This window comes from Prionailurus viverrinus, chromosome B3, assembly GCF_022837055.1.
Source record: "Prionailurus viverrinus isolate Anna chromosome B3, UM_Priviv_1.0, whole genome shotgun sequence".
NCBI classification, from domain to species: Eukaryota; Metazoa; Chordata; class Mammalia; order Carnivora; family Felidae; genus Prionailurus; species Prionailurus viverrinus.
In genome coordinates this window covers 63,788,600-63,808,966 of record NC_062566.1, presented here as the reverse complement: position 1 = coordinate 63,808,966, position 20,367 = coordinate 63,788,600, and the positions used below count along the sequence as shown (strand labels likewise).

Genomic DNA, 20,367 nt, shown 5'->3' with positions numbered 1-20,367 from the left:
ATATTGTGCCAAGCAAAGGCAAGAGACAGCTCCCTGGCTTCAAGATCTCATAGCCTGGGCTGGAGAGCCAATCCTAAACAGATGTGACTACAGTAGGACAATTACCATATATAGAATAGTAGAGAAAATTCATTCAACCAATGTTGAGTGCCTACGGTGAGTGAGATTCTGTGCCAGGCATTGTTTATATAGTCATGAACAGAATAGATAAACTTATAATTAAAATACCTAACCCAATGTATATTACGTTGTAATATTGTATATTACAACTCGTGGGATGTTTAGGTTTGGTGGGGGGGCAGAGTTTTAAGAAACCTACTTTAAGGGGTGCCTGAGTGGCTCAGTCAGTTGAGCATCTGACTCTTGATTTCAGCTCAGGTCATGATCTCACAGTTCACGGGATCGAGCCCAGCATCATGGTCTGCCCTGGGCATGGAGCCTGCTTGAGATATTCTCTCTCTCTGTCTCTCTCTGTCTCTCTCCGTCTCTCTCCTTCTCCCCTGCTCTTGTAGACACTCTCTCACTCTCTCTCTCAAATAAGCATTAAAAAAAAAAAATAAAGAAACCTACTTTAAAAGAGTGGTGAGAAGGACTCTCTTTTAAGCTGACATTTAACCCAGGGCAAGCTCTAGTCATGGGAAATGTAGGAAGAAAAACATCCCAGGTAGAAGGAATATCATGGGTGGCAGCCGTGAAGTGGGTGAGAGCTTGGCCTACTGAGAAACCAGAATGGGCTAGTGCCCTGGGAACTGAGGCAAACTGTACACACTGTGCCCTGAAGGCCATGAAAAGGGCTTTGTATTTCATTCAATATTCAGTGGGAAGCCTTAGAAGAGTCTGTAAAATGAAAGTGATATGATTGCGTTTATATTTTAAAGGATTATTCTGATTGCTATGTAGAAAATCAGTGGAAGCGGGCAGGAGTAGATATAAGGAGGTGATTGAAGTAACTCACGTGAAAAACAATAGTGCTTTGGGCCAGAGTGGTAGAAGTTGAGATAGAAAAATATGGTATATTTTAGAAGTAGAAAATGCAAGGATTTGGTTATGATTTTGATCTTGGCGTCGAAGGGGGGGGGGGTGCCTAAAAATAATTTCCGCGTTTTGATCCTCTAAGTGACCGGTGATGCCATTTATGGAGTGGTGGGAGACTATGAAAAGAACAGGTTTGTGTTGTGGTCAGGGACTCAGGGAGAATTCAAATTCCTGGACAGCTTTCATGTCATGGTGTCCAACAGGGCAGGGGAAATGTAAATGTGCATGTTGAGAATGTAGTTTGGAGTCGACAATACAAACTTGAGATTCATCAGCAGAAGAATGGTAGCAGTGTATTTAGCTAATTTTATGACGATAGAATGGAGGACGACGTTGGGAGCTGAATATATTTAGAGTGTAAGAGGGAGAAGAGGAGGAAGAGCCGGTGGAGGGGATGGAGAAAGCAATCAGAATGGTTGAGATATTGACCAATATTGAACATGGGCAAAAGTGTCTGGCTGCCACTGAAAAGTACTTTGTCATTCATGATAAAAATAATAATAGAAGCACTGTTTCTGAGAATGTGTGCTAACTATAAAGCATTACCTATATGCAGCTAACGCATCAGTAATGTATGATATATTGGAAGTAAGGAATGTATGTAAGATTCCGAGCCTCTGCCAATCACTGTGGGACTCCACATCCTACCCAAGTAGACTTGCATTTCATGGCATGAAGGAAATGGGACATGTTCCCTTTCAAACTATGTGCATGTTTATTTCCTATAATCAATAATAAAGTGACCAAGGAGTTTCAAAACTGCCTTCCTTACCCACTCCTGCCCATGCGTCTACCCCCCAGTCCTCCCCATGACTGCACTGTGGTATCTGTTGGTGATAGCATGTGCTGCCATTCCCAAGCCCTTGTTCTCCCAACTGTGTGTGGCTTCTAGCACTTAAATTAAATCTTATTTATTCACAGATGCCGATGCCATTTTATAGAACTGTAAAAAAGGAAGCACATGGCTTCTGGCAGGGGCATACAGCTCCAACATGGCCTTCCACTGTTTTTGCAGTAGACTGTTAGGACTCCAGGCACTGTGCCTCTCGCTTACGAGTTAAGAGAAGCCCAATCTGTGGAGAAAACTTTGCAAATGTGAAAGTTACCTATAAAGCATTCTGTACCATCTGTGTGGCTTTCTTTCCACACAGCTCCTTTAACATACGTATTCATGTTCAAGTGGTTAATTATGATTATTGATATCCCCATATCATTACTTGTGATAGTAACAGTGAAACTGCTACTTTGGCATTTTATTTGGTTTTAAAACCTAGGAAAATATGTGTGATCTACCTTATCATCATAAATCTATGGGGGGGGGAATGCAAAACTTTGAATTTTGAAATTTAAGCAGTTCCTTGGAATTGCCACTCTTGGGGGAATTTTATTTTACAGAGACAGCACCTTTGGCCACATTCTGGAGTATGCAACTATAACAGGAAGTATCTACTTCTGAGGCAGGGCCATGAAAGGGGCTCTTGGGTGGTAGAGACAGAGCTGTGCCTTGGGATGTCTCGGGATATGACAGAGTACCTTGCCTCATGAAATATTCTGCCCCTCCTCTGTGTTCCCCCAAATAACTCAAATATGAGCTGCAGCATATCCTAGTCCTGTACCTACCTAATGGTGAGATTCAACTAGAAATGGGGGTTCTCCATCCAGGATCAACAGTTGAGGAAAGCCAACAAACTCAACAAGCGGAGCATACACCTGAGAAAATACACTTGTAGGCAGAACAGGTCTTCAGAACATGTGTTTCATAATCTCAAAAAAATTACAGGAGGCCAACACTCCATATAAAAGAATCCACTAGAGAACATAGAAATGAAAGTTTGAGTTGATAAATTTTTTTTTAAAAAAAAGATCAGTGAATGCACAGAATAGTAAAGTAGACATCACTGAAAACAAATTAGTGAATTCAAAGATAGATGAAGTTAAGGGAATCTTCTAGAATACAGCTTAAGGAGAGAAATATCTGGAAAGCATGGAGAAATGCTGAGATCTAAAAACTATATTTAGAAACTTAATCTATTTAATCCAACGTCCACTTAATAGAAGTCAAGAGAGGAAGAAATACTCAAACAATATGAGATTACTCCCTAGAAATGAAGAGAAAGACATTGCATCTTTTTTTTAAACGTTTATTTTTGAGAGAGCACATGAGCAGAAGAGGGGCAGAGAGAGGGAGACAGAGGATCCCAAGCAGGCTCCACTCTGTCAGCACAGAGCCCCATGTAGGGCTCGAACTGACGAATTGTGAGATCGTGACCTGAGCCAAAATCAAGGTCCAATACTTAACCAGCTAAGCCCCCCGAGCTCCCCCAACATTGCGTCCTTTATTGAAAGAACTCTTCAAGTGCCTAACAATGAATGCACACATATGTATACCTTTAACTCTTTATAATCAAATTTGAGAAATAGGATTTAGAAAAATTCTGAGAGCGAAATAACAAAGTTCTCAGCAGCAACACAGAATGCAAGGAAACAATGGAGTGCTATGTGGAAAATCCTAAAGAAAACTAATTTTTAAGCTATAATTGTACATTAGCCAAGCTGTCATGAAAGTGAAAGGGGGAAGTGAATTCTTTGGAGACACACAGAGCCTAGGAAGTTGACTATTGATAAATCCTCTCTTGAGGTTGTACTCCTTCAATCAGGAAATGAATCCAGGAAGAAACAGAGTGGCAAAATGTGTAATGAACAAGTAAACTCATAAAATGATGCTTAAATATTAATTGTAAAAATTTTGTTCTTGGTAATCTGAAAGTAAAGTTGCAGACGATATCAACGTGGGGTGTGGCATAGAATGTAGCCGTGAGATTTGGCAGGAGACAGGAGAGAGCCAGGCCACTCTTACGTTGCTCAGAGTTAGGGTTTAGAGGGGTAATTAACTCTAGATACTCTTAGAATCACAAATATTTGTGTTATGGGATGTTGAAACTTACACGTATTCACCCATCAGAAAGTTAAAATTATCATTTTCAAGCGGGTGAAGAAAAAAATGAAGCAAAGGCAATTCGGGGACTCCAACACAAGTCAGGAAAGGGGGAATAGTAAATAGCTAGAAAGCCTGGTAAATAAACGGTAGAGATACATCCAAATACATCTGTAATCACAAAAAACACAAATAGGCCAACTTTACCCAGAGGCAGAAAGCCCTAGCCAAGGCAATGTGAAGGGAAAAGAAATAACGTGTTTAAATGTGAGAGAGGACAAGCCATTATTTGCATGCTCTGGTTATCATTTAGAACATCAATGCTGTTTGAGCAGTGCTTCTCCAAAAAAGTGGAGTCCTACCCCGCACAATGCCATATAATGAATGACTTAAATATATAAAGACAAAAGGCAAAAAAGAAAAAAAAATGTATTATGTATATAAAGACACGAAGGAAGTATTTATCGACTGCTTTACAATTAAATTTATAAATGAAAGATATTATAAACTAAGTCCAAAGACAAGCAAAACCATGGGGAAATATATTTGCAATATAGGTAGTAAGGATTTGTACTAAAATCTATGTGATTTGCAAAAGTTAGAAAGTTTGGTATTATCAGTTATTGACTGTGAGGAATATAAAATGGTACTGTCATTGTGGAGGACTATCTGACAGTCTCCACTAAAATTAAAGCCATGCATCCCTTGATGAGCAAGCAAGTGTACTTTCCTATGTCTGACTTCAAAAAGCCTGGTGATGGGGTTGCCTGGGTGGCTCGGTCGGTTAAGCGTCCAACTCTTGATCTCGGCTCAGGTCATGATCTCACAGTTCGTGAGATCAAGCCCTGCGTGGGGCTCTGCGCTGTCAACGTGAAGCCTGCTTGGGATTCTCTCTCTCCCTCCCTCTCTCTCTGCCCCTCCTCCTGCTCATGTGCAAATGCTCTCCCTCTTTCAAAATGAATAAACATCAAAAAAGAAAGAAAAAAAGAAAAAACCTGGCACCGTTGCACAAGGACACTCAAAAGAAGTTCTGTTACCTCAAACTGGTAACAGTAGTTGAGTCTTGGGAGAGGATGAGGATATGTGTTGGGGGAGCAGAGGCTGGGGTGCAGAGAGCCATTAAAGAAGGCTCTATCTGTAATGTTTAATAGTTTTAGAAGAAGGATGCATATAACCTAAAGTAATTAAAAATCAGCTTTTCAGAATCTTTAAGAGTGGAAGTTTGATTTTCAATTTTGCAGTACAGAATCAAAGGCTGTCCCACAGCAGTTACAAGAAAAAGTAGCCTGTCTTGTCATACAGGGTTCCAGGTTGAGCCCAGTGTTTATATAATCATGAATCTCTGCTATGGTGCTTCCTTGCTACAATAGGAAGAGGTTTTAGATGGAGATGAAGTTTGCATACACCCTTCACATTATGTTGATGGATTGCAGTTGGAAACTGTCTGCATTTATCATTAGGCATATCAATTTTAAATGTTTAAATATCTGTAATTTTCTTTTGTTTAATGCTGATGTGGTTGGACTTATTATATAGCTCACCGTTTAGGATGGTGAAATCTTAAAAAGTATATCAAAGGCAGATTATTCTTTCCAGTCCTGTGTTTCAGGTCTGCAGAAAATGGTAGGTTATGCACTCAAGTTTTTAACTTCATTATATAAGTGGCATTAAACCAGCCATAAAATAATTGCCAATGATAACAGCATTGTTTCACTGAGCTTTTATTCATGACTCTGAGTCATTTTTCCTCCTCAGAATGAGAAGTGTATCTTTTTGTTTGTTTTGTGTGTGTGTGTGTGTGTGTGTGTGTGTGTGTGTTTCAACCAGGTTCTAAATACCCAACTTTTGACCATATTTTTCTTCTGCTTTGGCTTTTTTTTTCTGTCAGTCATTATATTTTGGGGGGAAACTTCTTTAAATTTTTTTAAGGGAAGGACCAAAGCTAGCAAAGAAACAGATGTATCCCATATAAAATAGGCAATAAATCTTGTCCCACAAATTCTTTGCTCTGAACTTTCTGACAGAAACTGTCAAATATCCACTTTAATTCAGGTATAAAATGTTCGCTCCGTGTCATGGCGCCAACAGCCATGTGCCAGAATGAAGTTAGTGACCAGCCATAAAAACAGCAGCATAAGCACCTTTGAAATGGTGCAAGTCATGGTGGGTGAGAACGAGCCATATAAATCCATGGGGAATTAATCTCGGCTTTGCTACTATCCTGCTGCGCATTTACAATGCAGGAGTAGTAATACTTTTAAAAGGAGAGAGAATAAGAGAGCCGTGTGTACACCTAATGAGCTTGTGGGAGGGGAGAAGGTGGTTCATGGATCAGAAAGCAATAGCTTTTCCTCCCCCTCCGCGGAGCTCTGGAATCCCCTTGAAGAGGGCAGATCCGAGCCTGAGTTGAACATGTGGGGTGGTTCCTCAGCTTGCATCGCCTGGCTTCACAGATCATGTGAAACCAATCTCCCCGAAGCGCAATCACAAGAAATGACTTCAGCTTCATAAATCATTGTTATCATCCCACAGGAGGAGGTAATGCTATGGTTTTTCTCCAGTAAAACATTTCAAGCCTCTGGTTTCAGGAGCTTCCCCCCCCCCCCCCTCCTTTCTGAAATCAGCTTTATGCCATTTGCACAATTAGCTTCAGGTCCCTGCCTAAAGGAGACCATGGCACTTCTCCAATTTACCTAATATTTGACCATTTCCTCCACTCAGATTTTAAGGGAGACTTATTCCCTGCTGAGGGGCGAGAGGTGTGTGTGTGCATGTGTGTATCTTGTCTTATATTCAGAGTCCTCACACTTGCTTCCAAGCATATACTGACCCTCAGTATTTTTTCCTGTTAAGGATATTTTCTTTAACCTGTATTTTCCAAATACAGAACAGACATATTCGGTTTAAACACAGCGGAAAGAAATTTTAACTGATTTTGCAGCCTAAGACATGATTTTATTTTATTTTTTTAATTTTTAACGTTTATTTTTGAGATAGAGACAGACAGAGCATGAATGGGGGAGGGTCAGAGAGAGAGGGAGACACAGAATCTGAAACAGGCTCCAGGCTCCGAGCTGTCAGCACAGAGCCGGACGTGGGGCTCGAACTCGGACCGCGAGATCATGACCTGAGCCGAAGTTGGGCACCTAACCGACTGAGCCACCCAGGCACCCCAAGACATGATTTTAATACTTGTGGCCATCTAAAACATTTCTCTACTAAGCTACAGAAAGCAGACAACTAAAGAGTAAAGCAACAGATCATTTCCAGGTTGAATCAAAAGAATCTGCTTTAAGTACATTTGATAATGTTTTAATAGTCCTTCATAACCAAACATTTTTCTCCTAAAAGATATTACTGAAGAATCGTTGTCAGAAAATTATTTTGAAATGCTGTCATGGGTTTGTAGAAAATTATTTTATTTGAATTGGTTTCATACCCACTTTGGAAAAAAAGGCTTATTTTCCAACAATTATTTTTCAATCATTACCAATTAAATGGCAAATGATAAAGTATCTTAAAAGTATTCATTTAAAAGTTGACCTATTCTTCAACATGTTAAATGAAAAAGCAAGAAACTTAATTATATATTCAGTATGACCTCAACTATATAAACGAGCACACGTGGCTTTGTGATTCTAAACGTACACCTACATTTAGGGAAATGAATCAAAATATTAGCAGAGGCTATTACATAAGAAAGCCTTCTGCACTATTTTCGTCTTTTTTTCTTTTTTTTTCCCTCAGATATCCACATGTTCTACAATGAGGAGTTATTTTAAAATCTGGGAGAAATTATAAAGATTTGTTAAAAGTGGGGGTGGGGGGCAGGAAAGGAAGATGTGGGTCCTGAGAGACCACCCCAAATTCTGTTAAACTCACCATCAGCACTTTTACCCAGCAGACTTCTAAGTGGGATGGTCAGTTTTAAAACCAAACCTCATTTCTTTGTTTCTTTTTTACTGACTCTGATAAGGATCACTTGCGCTAATAGTCCTTCTGCATAACTTCTACTGGCAGAGCAAATTAAGTGTGCTTTAATGTGGAAAATGTCTTCTACAGTGTCTTCTTGGGGAATCACAGTTCACCTAGTGTTTTCCTTTCTTGGACGTACCTCCCAAGAGACAAACTATCCCTTGCCTTCCCTGCACCTATATTCTTGGTAGCATCACAACTCTTGAAGTTAGGGTATAATTCTTGGGTACCATTTTTAGCGGACCAATTTAAATCCCCAACTATGACAAATTCTTGACTGTAAGAAAGCAAATTTGATGGATTATTTTGATACTCAGAGCAATAACAGATATCACGACAGTGAGAATTTTCTCAGTTTCAGTTTTTTAGTTGCCCTATAAATCTGGTTTCCCAAGTACACTACACCTTTGCCAGGGTTCGAAAAGAAGTCCCGTTTAAGGATGGCAATGGATGTTCTATGATTACTTATGTACATTCATGACTAAACACAGGAATACTTGTTTTTCTGAAGGGTTTCAATTATTTAACAAATGTTTTATGCTACAAAAAATGTAAGTGGTTTGGTATAAATAAATCTAGATGAACAAGAAATCTACTTTGTAAAGGTGTGGGTACCATGTAATATTTTATCTGAAATATGAGTATGGCTTTCTTTTTCCTCTCTTTGTTTTTGATTAGTTAAAACCAATCTTAATCTATTAAGATCTCTGACCATGCATAATGGCTTTTATCTGAGTTTGCATCTTTATAATGTGATCAAAATCATTCTTCACATTGTATATATTTCTGGACAATTCATAAAAATATGTGGGATGGTTACTTTATAGAAATGGTAAAATTTACGTGTGTGTGTGTGTGTGTGTGCTTTAGGGCTTTAATATAGGTGACTATGCCTTTCAATTTAACTTATTCATTCGAATACTTGTTTTTCCAGTTATGAATTCTTATTTCTGTAATTTTCTAGTCTATAATGATATGACAGTTTTAGAGTTCTTAAGCAGGAACATGTAAAGAATAACAGTGTGGTATAGTGAAAAAAACAATGGGTAAAGGAACAAGTTCTTTTTTGCCCCAAGTTAGTTGTATGACCTTGGGCAAGTCACTTTCCGTGTGCTCTGCCTCTGCTTCCAAATACAATTATTTTTTTCTGATTATATTAAATGATGCTAATTCTTAAAAAAGAATCATATGAAAAATAAAAAGCCTATCAGCCAGAAAGGCAGAAATAGCAACTATAATATTTTGGTATATTACTTTCTGATATTTTTAATAGATACATAATTTATTTCCGTGGCATACATTGTAATATAATTTAGTCTCACTGTATTTACTGCTTTATATTCTGAATTTTATCACCATGATACCCTTTGAAAACCTGATTTGTGGGATATTTGGATCTAGTGCATTTGCATCAGGTCTTAGGGAGTTTGTTGTAGGGATAGACATGTTACTGAAGGAAAAACAGGATGCTCAACTACTCAAATGAGTCTCATGGAAGCCCAAGAAAAATTGACCAAGCAAAGGTCACTGAGCAACTTAGAACTGTTGTGGTAGTGGTTGTAATGATTGTAATAATTAACATTTACTGAGCTAATGTACCAAGTGGGATGGCCGAGCACCTTACAAATATCTCATTTAATTATTACAACAACTGTCTAATATAGGTCCTATTATTACTTTCATTTATAGGTTAGAGAACTCAGTGTTAAACAAGTTAAACTTGGGGCGCCTGGGTGGCGCAGTCGGTTAAGCGTCCGACTTCAGCCAGGTCACGATCTCGCGGTCCGTGAGTTCGAGCCCCGCGTCGGGCTCTGGGCTGATGGCTCAGAGCCTGGAGCCTGTTTCCGATTCTGTGTCTCCCTCTCTCTCTGCCCTTCCCCCGTTCATGCTCTGTCTCTCTCTGTCCCAAAAATAAATAAACGTTGAAAAAAAATTAAAAAAAAAAAAAAAAAAAAAAAAACAAGTTAAACTTAACTTGCTCAAGGCCAACAACTGGAAAGTAATGGAGTGATTTGAAGCTTTGGTTCCACTGTTATCCACAATGTAGAACTCATCCGATTAGTTGAAAAGGTTAAATGATCTATGTAAACCCCTTAGCATTATTTGAGACACAGTACTCAGTGAATATTCTCCTCCCCCCCTCCTCCTCCTCTTCCTTCTTCTTCATCTTCATCATCACCACCATGACCACCAACCTGATTATTCCAGTCAGTTGTATTGAACTGCTTCCTAAGCAGTTGATCAGCCCAAGGATTGACTATCCTTGGATCCCATTAGCTGTGACTGGTGGGCTGAAGGGGTCACAGTTCAGTACACTATTCCATTATCATAAAATCCAATATTTATTCGGTCCCCCATTATTTAACTTTGTTCACTTATAAACTTTGTTCACTTTGTTTACACTAGGTAATTTCTTAGGTTTATTGTAGCTGGTTCTCAGGTGTAGGGTTTCATTTTATCCAGTATACAGATGGACAAGTTGAGATACAAAGAATTAAATGATGGCCCTAAATAACAGAGATAGTCATCAGAGGCAGTTTTGGGAAACCCAAAGAACCCAATTGGTGCCAATTTTTTTTTCCATTTGTTAATGCAGTGCTTAAAGAAATATCTGTTGAAAATCAAGTACTAAAATGCTATGAAAAAAAAAAAAAGATGAGGCCCTGCTTTTGAAGAGCACTGCTTTAAATCAGAGAGAAAAATGAGCATGGAGCCTGTTACCATTTTGCTCATAAACTGGCTTACAAATTCAAACTAGTAGCTGCTTTTGTAGTCATTCTCATCAATTAAGGAAGCAACAAATTGATTTTTAAACACTAAGTTTATGGTCTTAAGTGCTAAATTTTGAATACAAATTTAAAAATATAGTCCATACCTTCCAGAAATTACACACTTTTATGCTAGTGCTAATTCCAAGATAGGACAGAGTAGTTTGGGAAAGGAGACCTTCTTTCAATATTAGCATACCTGCAATTTATCACCAAATGGTTATGTAGAGGCTTGTGACTCTGAACCCCATTGGCTTTGAAATGTCATCAGGATTCTTGATGAAACAAAATGGGAGCAGCCCTCTTTTTTACATCTAGCTTCTTTGCAATTCCTAACATTTCCTAAATGATGATTCATTTGGTGTCTTCTCCCTGAGTGATGAGACCACAGAGTTCACTTATCCCTACATGGTCTCTGAAAGAATTCTAAAGCACTGTGGAAGGGATGAGCCTTCCCATTGGGAACAAGATGGCAGGGAAACAGGGTAAACACTATAGAAAACAGGAGTTATGTATATTCTTTAAGTGAAAATTATATTTTATAAGCATGTTTGTTTAGAAATATTGGTGAAAAAATAACTCCAAGTAAAAACTTTTTTTTTTTTTTTCAAAAGAGATGTCACATCTGCCAATGCTGATAAGTTAAAGGTATACACAGGCTTACAGGATGAGATAAAATGGAGAATTTCAGGCCCTGTTTGAGAATGCATCCACCTGACTCCCATTAATGTTAATGAGCCTCTCACTGGATCATTCTAAGTTTTACCCCCATGGTCTGTTTTGAAGCATCAAGAGTCAGGAAATTTAGAATGAAAGCTGAAATTCCATTTTGGTTGGCACTTTCTCTCTGATGTATATACTCCTATGGAAAATGTGCCGTTTAGTGCAACTTCAAGATACCACCTTACTATTTGAGCATTCTAGAGGGAAATCTAGCCTGTTGGGAAGCAGCAGGGAACCCTGGGACCTATATTGGCTTATGAGTCGAGACCTAGATACAGGAGAGTCATTCCCTTTCTTATTTCACTTTCTTATTTCTGTAACATTAAATCGTTGGACTAAGTTATAGTTAGGTTATGGATTATGTGGTCTTACGAATTTTCTCAAGTAATTGCATCTGCATCCCTTGATGCCAAAAAAAATTGCTGTGTACAGATAGTTGTACAGAATTGAAGGACATCACTGGACTATACCAAAGCAGGGGAAAAAAGATCACAGACTATTAACAGCTAAATAAATGGTTGCCTTTAAGAAGAATGAGCATTTGCTTATGCTCATGAGAAGAATTCTCATGAAGAAATGAGAATTCTCCTACATTCTAAAGATTGAGTGTTGTGTCCATATGGGGAGTGGTTGAAAACTTAACCTGTGGGGGTGAAAGTCTCATCGAAGGTGAGGGAAAAAAAAGTTATTAGACCAAAAAAAAAGTTAGAAAGCTTTTACAGTGGGTTGACTTGTGAACTGTGGATAAATTTATTTCATTTAGATCCCAATTGTACTCTTAGCCTGATTACCTTCTAGAGTTGTGAATGGATAAAATTTTTACTTTTTTTTATAATTACTATAAAGAACAAACCAGATGCAAAATCTAATGAGCACTTAGAGTTATATTGTGACCTCTTAAACTATATTCCTCACCTACACAAATAATTATTACAGTCATCACAGAATATAAAAGAATCATGCAATTCTTTTATTATATAACCAGGGAGATTTTTCTCATTCAAATTATTACATCAGTAAGATATTTTATGAGGTATTTTAATATTATGCCCACATTTTGAAATATAAAAATGGAAATGACCTAAGATCATTAGTTATTTGTAAGCTTGATTGTATCAGGACTCACTTTTTGCAACCATTTATGAGAGAATTAAGTTCTGTTGCCATCATTGTGTATAATGAATTAACACCTCCCTACCATCTAAAATGGTACTACTTGGGGTACCCAGGTGGCTCAGTTGGTTAAGCATCTGACTCTTGATTTCTGCTCAGGTCATAGTCTCACGGTTTATAAGATCAAGCCCTTCATGGGGCTCTGTGTTGGCAGTATGGAGCCTGCTTGGAATTCTCTCTCTGCTCCTCCCCTGCTCATGCTCGCTCACTCATTCTCTCTCTCTCTCTCTCTCTCTCTCTCTCTCTCTCTCTCTCTCTCACACACACACACACACACACACACACACTCCCTCAAAATAAATAAACTTAAAAATTTTTAAATAAAATGGTCCTAAATTATGTACATATGAGTTGGGGGGAACTTAGAAAATAGCTGGCCAAATTACTTCCCACATTCTATAGTTCAGATGAAGAACTTTGGTTGAGAAAAGCCCCAAGTGCCCAAGTTAAGGTGATACCAATATTTAGGTTTTTTTGATGCCCATAAGAATATTCAGGTTCAGCTGAATATAAAGGCAGCTGAAAAGGGCAGATAAAAATGATGAAAATGATGAGATCTGGAAAGTCTGACTGAACACAGGAGGATCCCCACTCAATCAGCCTGAGAGTTAGACTAAATGACTTCTAAGACTCCCTGTACCTGGGTTCTTTTGATTTTATGACTCCAAAGGACTCTTCAAAGTCTTCTGATACAGTGTCTTTTTCTTAGTACTTTCACCAAAAGCCTGTGTTTTCTACTCCACTTTAGTCTTAGACAGGTGACCTAGAAATCACATTATACCCATATACTGGGAACCTTGATAGCATGCATCTACCCAGCCTCACACCAATTTTCCCAGAAAACCTCAGACGGCCCCCGCTCTTTAAGTTAACCATCCAACTAGACATTTGCAAATGTAAACTCTATGACAGACCAGAAACGATCATCCTAATTTAACCACAACCAGGAAAACTAATAAAACGGGAAGATGAGATAGGCAGATAGCATCCTTTTGGGGCAAGTATACCGAGAGGAAAAATGTAAGATATAAGATGTCCCCATAACTCAGTGGTTCCACATATGTATATTTTTCCCCTCTCAAATATTGAAAAGTCATCCCTCTTTCCAGTGTTCATGTGCTGTTGCCTCTGTTGGTGAAAGCATTCTTTTCTCCTAGAAAGTGCGTGACAGGGCAATTTTCTAAGAAATGACAAATGGCTGCCATGTTCACATCAGATGGATACCACATGAAGTGGAGTGCGGTCCCTTTGTTTCCTTGTTAGCATCACCTGGCTCCTCTATTTGGAGAGCTGTAATAAAAACAGCTTCTTTACTGTGCGTCCTGTTGGTTTATACCAACCATGTCAGGTCCATAAACCATGGTATATTAAAGTGTAATAGACTGTGTAAAGAATACTGGGAAGATATTCCAACCTCTATCCCTTTCCCTCATTCCACTCTTTACTACCTCCCAGATGGGTATCCATAAATATGACTTAATTATCTTTGGCATAAAACCCACACTTTCTTTGAAGAGTGACGTCCTTCTTCAGCCACTCTCAGTGCATGAATACCACCCTCTTGAGGATAAAACCTTGAATATTTTGGTACATTTAGGTGACAAGTGTTCATAGTCCGAATATTTTCTGGAAGTGTCATTTTTTTTCTAAAAACTCTACATTTTTCATAATCACTCTATTCGAACATTTTAGTCCAATACAGACAAAACTCAGGGTCAATGTTATTTGTATCTATGATCTGTCATTCTATATAACGTATTGATCTAACATAGGATATACCAGGATGAAAGTCAGTACTCTCTCACTCTTTGATTCTCTTATACTCTCTTCTATCTTGTTGAAAACAGAAAATGAATATTATAAATAGCTGTGCCAGGAAATGGACTCTGATTCCCCATTGGGGAGATAATAAGGGACTGTGTTCCACTAGTGTGGGCCCCTTCCTTTCAGTTGATTCATCTGTCAGAGAGATGGAGTGCCTACCAGGTGTTAAAGTTGAGAGAAGTGGATTCTGAAATTCCATTGTGAGATAGATTTTGGTTCCTGCCCTGAAACACTGAGTCTACTAGGAAAAGCAGACTGCCAGCAAATGGTGTCAGTACTGTGCCCCACATATGTGAACACAGTGTTGTTGGGCTGCACAGAAAGAACAGGTCACCAGTTGATAAAGGCCCCCGTGGAGGTCTTCATGAAAGGAGTAACTTTAAAGCTCGGTTTTTTAAGGAAAACAAGACATTTACAGTGGGGGTGTTTGGGAAGGAGAAGGCAGGGAGGAGGAGGGATTCAAAGCAGGAGAAACAGTGTTCCTAAAGCTAAAGGTACAAGAAAACAGGTTGAGTGGCAGGAACAGCACAGAGTCGTATGAGACAGGAGGATGGGGCACATAGTGGGAAGTAGCAGGAGCCAGGTTGCGAAGGGCTTACTGTGCAGTGTGAGTGTACTTCACCCTGTACAGAGAAGAAGCTCATGAACACATAAGCACAGGAATGGCATGATCCAGTTTGCCTTTTAAGTTGGTAACTTGGGTGCAGTGCAGAGACCTGGGTTTCCTGTGCAATGCAAGGAACCCATTGTAGATCATAGATGCTAGAGGTTAAAGAAGGAATCTTTGCTCTCAGAAAATTACCTTGATAAGTAGACCCCTTGCATCATTATCTTTCATTTAGTATATGAGAAGTGATTCAGTTTAATCAGGTCAGAGATTGATAAGTCAGTTATCATTAAGTAGAGAAATCATAAGCCCCTCACACCTATCCCTTTGACTCCCAGGTATTTGCAAATTATACATCAGTTTCTGTCTTCTTTTTTTTTCCCCCCTGAGGATAAAAAAAAAAAAAAAAAGGGCTGAAACAGCAAATTAAATGACTGACACAGGGAACACCCTCCTGTAGACAAGCCTTGCTTAGGCACCTTGATAAGGATGTCAGCTTTGTAAGTAAAATGGGAAAAATAGTGAGGTTCTGGGCAGAGCACACCTGATGTGACTTGAAAATGATCACAAGCAAAAATACCCTCTATTGAGAGTATTGTTGACCTCCGTAAGAAAGAAAGGAACGTTTGCTTGAAATTTTGCAGTACTCTTTCCATAGGCAGACAGCTGGAATAATGACTACTGGCATTTGCTTCTCACCAGTCAGATAATAAATGGCTGCGTTGTTGAGTGTCTCATGTGTGTTGATCCCTCATGTTCAGTACCTCCAAAGGTCACAACCACCTTGCAAGGGAGATCTTACCATTCCAGTTTTATGGGTAAGGCTCAGAGGAGTTAAGTGACTTCCCCAAGGTCTTTCGGTTAATACGTGACAGAGCACAGCCAACCTGGGCCCACCTGCTGCAGAGCCCAAGCTCTTTCCCCTATGCTCCAGCAGCATTTAACTTTGTCAAAACAGCCATCCCACTGGAAGCTTGAACCCCCAGTGGTCTCAACATGACATGGAGCCATCAGAGGTCTGGCTGCAGAGGTTCTGATTCAAGCAAGCCTTGTCCCCTTTTCATGTAGCCTTCATATGTAGGTGCAGGGAGGAGTTACCATCTTCATTTTACAGAGATGGAAGCTGAAACGTGTGACTTGTCCCAGACACTCAAGTGGCAGAGCTGGACTTTAACGATCCTGAGTTCTGCCTCACGAGGTTGGCCACAGCACTTAGGAAGTTTTGTTAATTGACATTTCCTGGACGTTGAGATAATAGTAAATAACTTCAGCCTGACATTCTTCTCTAAACCTGTGTTTGTATTCTAAATATCAAGTTTTATGCTTAGGAAACCTAGCCTCTTTCTTTTTAAGCAATGTTTATCCAATAAGTGCATTTGTCAAGTAAAATAATTTATTGAATATATAGGCACTCTTCCCATGTTTAAGGCTCAGCAGAAGACAAGCCAGATGAAGTTGCTTCTTTCCTGGAGCTTACATTCAGTTGTCTTATCATAAATGAATCAGACAATGAATAGTCTACCAGGTAGATAGAGGCTGGGCAGAAAAGGGGTAGTGTGTGGTGGCAGAGAGAGTTGGGCGAGGGGATGGGGATGTGCCACAAGGGGTGATCTTTTATTTAGTCAAGTCAGAGAGGGTGATACCTGAGCTGAGACCTGAATACTGTAAGGAAGCCAGTCAGGCAGAGACTGTAGGCAAGGTGTCCCAGAGAGGCGTAGCAAGTGCAGACACCCCCAGTGCGCATGCTCAGTGCACTCAAGCATCGACAAGCTGGCCAGCGAGTATGGAAAGGAATGAACTTGGCAAAGAGGAGGTGGTGTCCCAGAGGAGCCAGGGAGCGGACCTGCAGGGCTGAATGGGACGTCATGAAGATATTAGAGGTTATGTCAAGGGTGACGACAAGCCTTTGAAAGGTTTTGAGCAGAGGAGTAACTTAATAAAATTTGCGTTTTAATATCAATGATGTTGATGATGACATACTAGTAATATCTGTCATGTCATTTGTTGATCATATTTTATGTGCTAAGCCTTCGATGTGTATTATCTCATTTATCTTTAGAACAGCTGTGTGAGGGTAGTCACTGGGGCTATTCTTATAGTACAGATGAGTTAATAACTATGCAGTTGGTCCTGAGTAACTTGACCACAGTGACACAGGTAGTACATAGCAGAGTTAGGCTTAATTAAATAGTGGCATTTTAAAATCCTTTAACACCTTTTACCTTGAAGTATCATGACATAGGCCCTAATAGATATGATGGATTTTCTTTCCTATTCACTTTATACCATTATAGTCTGTTTGTTCGTTTGTTTGTTTGTTTGTTTATATGAAATTTATTGTCAAATTGGTTTCCATACAACACCCAGTGCTCATCCCAACAGGTGCCCTCCTCAATGCCCATCATCCACTTTCCCCTCCCTCCCACACCATTGTAGTCTTCAATGAAAGGAACCTTAGGGCTTTTATGGATTACGACTTGCCTATTTTTCTAGACATTTTTAAGCTTGCTTGTTTGCTTATTTATTTATTTGTTTGTTTATTTATTTATTTATTTATTTATTTATTTATTTATTTAGAAACAGAGTGTGCGTGGAGGAGGGGCAGAGAGAGAGGGAGAGAAAGAATCCCAAGCAGGCTCCATGCTATCAGCACAGAGCCCAATGTGGGGCCCGATCCCATGACCCTGGGATCTTGACCTGAGCTGAAATCAAGAGTCAGATACTTAACCGACGGAGCCTCCCAGGCCCCCCTTCTAGACATTTTTAAAGTGAAAGAGTGCTATTATCGTGTATAACAGTGTTATTTTTCTGATTAGAGAGAGATCTATAAAAGCACTACCCAAAAATGAAGCCTCCTGAATAAATAGTTTCACAGAACACCATAAATTCCTAATCTCTAAATTCAGGGTTGTATCTCAGTATGATGGGTTTCCTTAGTAGTCTTAAGTAGTTTTTTCAAGACATTTAAAATCAGTATTCTGAGAAAGGAGACCGTAGGCTTCCACAGACTGCCAAAGGAGTCCCTGGGTATAGAGACAGTGCATGCAAAGGTTCCGGTGATTTTATCTGGACCTGAGCAGAAGTGCTGTAAATGGTACAGGGTTTCTGATGATTGGGGAGGGGTGGGGAGAGTGCCAAATACATGGCAAAGCTCACAAAGAGGCCAGCTGTAGCTGGGGTGACTACATGTACCAATCTGGCCAGGATTGTTGCAATTTATGTTTTCATCAAGGTGTAATTATTAGTTATCACCTTCTTTCAGTCTCAGACATGTCCTAGTGAGAATAGTAAATTATATGGCCACCATTGGCTATAGTTGTTCTCAAGAAAGTGGGGGTGGGAGATATAGCCAATTGGGAGCTATCTCCAGGACATGTGGTTTGGGCCGCCAACCCCTGAATTCAGAATTATTTTGATAACGTGGTAATTAAAGTTAGAAGATTATGCAAAACATGGGATGCCTGGGTGGCTCAGTTGGCTGAGTGTCTGACTTTGGCTCAGGTCTCAGGTCATGATCTCACAGTTCATGAGTTTGAGCCCTGCGTCCTGCTCTGTGCTGAGAGCTCAGAGCCTGGAGCCTGCTTCAGATTCTGTGTCTCTCTCTGCCCCTCCCCCTCTCATACTCTTTCTTTCGTCCGTCCTTCCTTCCTTCCTTCCTTCCTTCCTTCCTTTCTCTCTCCTCTCTCTCTCAAAAATAAATAACCATTAAAAAGAAAAGATTACACAAAAGATATGATGGAAGAAAGTGCTGTTTTAATAATAATTATTTCTTTCTTGCAGCCAAAAAAGAGCATAAAATGGAAGAAAGTCATTTGGAGAATGCACAGAAAAGGTAAGTGGCTCTAACTTGGCCTTAGTCCTTTCTGTGGCTAACTGTTCCATTTTTTTTTTTTAAGTTTACTTATTGATTTTGAGAGAACACAAGCAGGGGAGGGGCAAGGAGAGACAGAGAGAGAGAATCACAAGCAGGCTCCGCACTCAGCACAGAGCCCCAGGCGGGTTTCAAACTCATGAACAAAACTGTGAGATAATGACCTGTGTCGAGATCAAGAGTTGGACACTTAACCAACCGAGCCACCCAGGCACCCCTAGCTGTTCCTTTTTATCATTGTTATTATTAAGTGCATTCTTACTGCTGGGTGACCATCACTCATCTATCTCCAGAACTTACTATCTCCATATGGAACTCTGTACCCATCAAACCATAACTGCGCACTCTCCTCCCCCACCCCAGCTCCTGGCAACCGTTATTCTACTTCCTGTCTCTGAGACTTTGGCCACTCTAGATACCTCATATAAACGAAATCAATACAGTATTTTTCATTTTATGGCATGCTTATTTTACTTAGCATAATGTCTGACTGGCCGTTCTTTTGGCCCCATTTGTTGAGGCTATGCATCCATGAGCAATAAGATTCTGTCAGGAGCTGGAGGGAAAGCACTATGACAGGACTTGGGAATATTTCTCCTCAAAGAGCACAGAACCGTTCAGAAGTGATTGGTTGACATGTGTCATACACGTCATGACACTGTCTGCCTCTCCTTTATTTCTCTGCTCCTGAACCACTTTATGGAAGTTAGGAACAGTGTGATCCTTCATAGCATTACAACTAAACTAAACCAAACACCTAAGAGACTTATGTCTTTCCTCAGATCTGAGGCGATACTGGAAACAAGGGGCAAGTGGGGAGGAGGGACTGACCTGTATATATGAAAAGTACCCCAGAAATTGGAAAAGATCTCCAAGGTCTTCTGTTCAACCCCTTGCCCACTGCAGGCCTCTTCTTTGCGCTTCTCTCTCTTAATAGACAGCAGAATGGAACCATCCAGTTCACCCAATAAGCATTGGCTCTGGTTCTCGATCGGAGTTTTTGTCATTTGACCAGGTTAGTCAGCTTGGGTATGTCTCCCTCTTAAAAGGGTGAGTGGGAACATACTGAGGCATTCTCATATTCAGCAGAGAGAATTGGATACATTTTGCTGGTGCCAGTTCTAAAAGGACTAGAAAATTAAATGAGGGGTAGGGTTAGGAAACAGCCTATAAGAAAGACCAAATTTATAAATGTGTGAGGAGAGCAGTGCATCAAATGCAAATATACGAACTCTAGAAATGAACTATTTCCTCTTGTCTAGCCACAATTTTCAAGAGTTCTGAAATCCTACAGACGGTCTGTCTGCTCTGCTTTGACGAGCACCAACATCTTGTTCTACCTTCAATTGCCAGTAAAATTAAAATACAGATGGGGGAGCCTGGGTGACTCAGTCGGTTAAGCGTCTGACTTCGGCTCAGGTCATGATCTCATGGCTCATGAGTTCAAGCCCCACAC

The 20,367-nt window shown here is 39.8% G+C and overlaps 1 protein-coding gene across 2 annotated transcripts in view; it reads left to right on the top strand.

The window, feature by feature from the left end:
* The window catches only part of FMN1 (formin 1), a 422,489-nt gene that overhangs the window by 368,023 nt on the left and 34,099 nt on the right, over positions 1–20,367 (top strand). For both annotated transcript variants that reach the window (XM_047863846.1, XM_047863848.1), the window contains one exon: positions 18,821–18,872. In XM_047863846.1, coding sequence (XP_047719802.1) covers positions 18,821–18,872 — 52 coding nt within the window. The remainder of the gene's footprint in view (positions 1–18,820; positions 18,873–20,367) is intronic.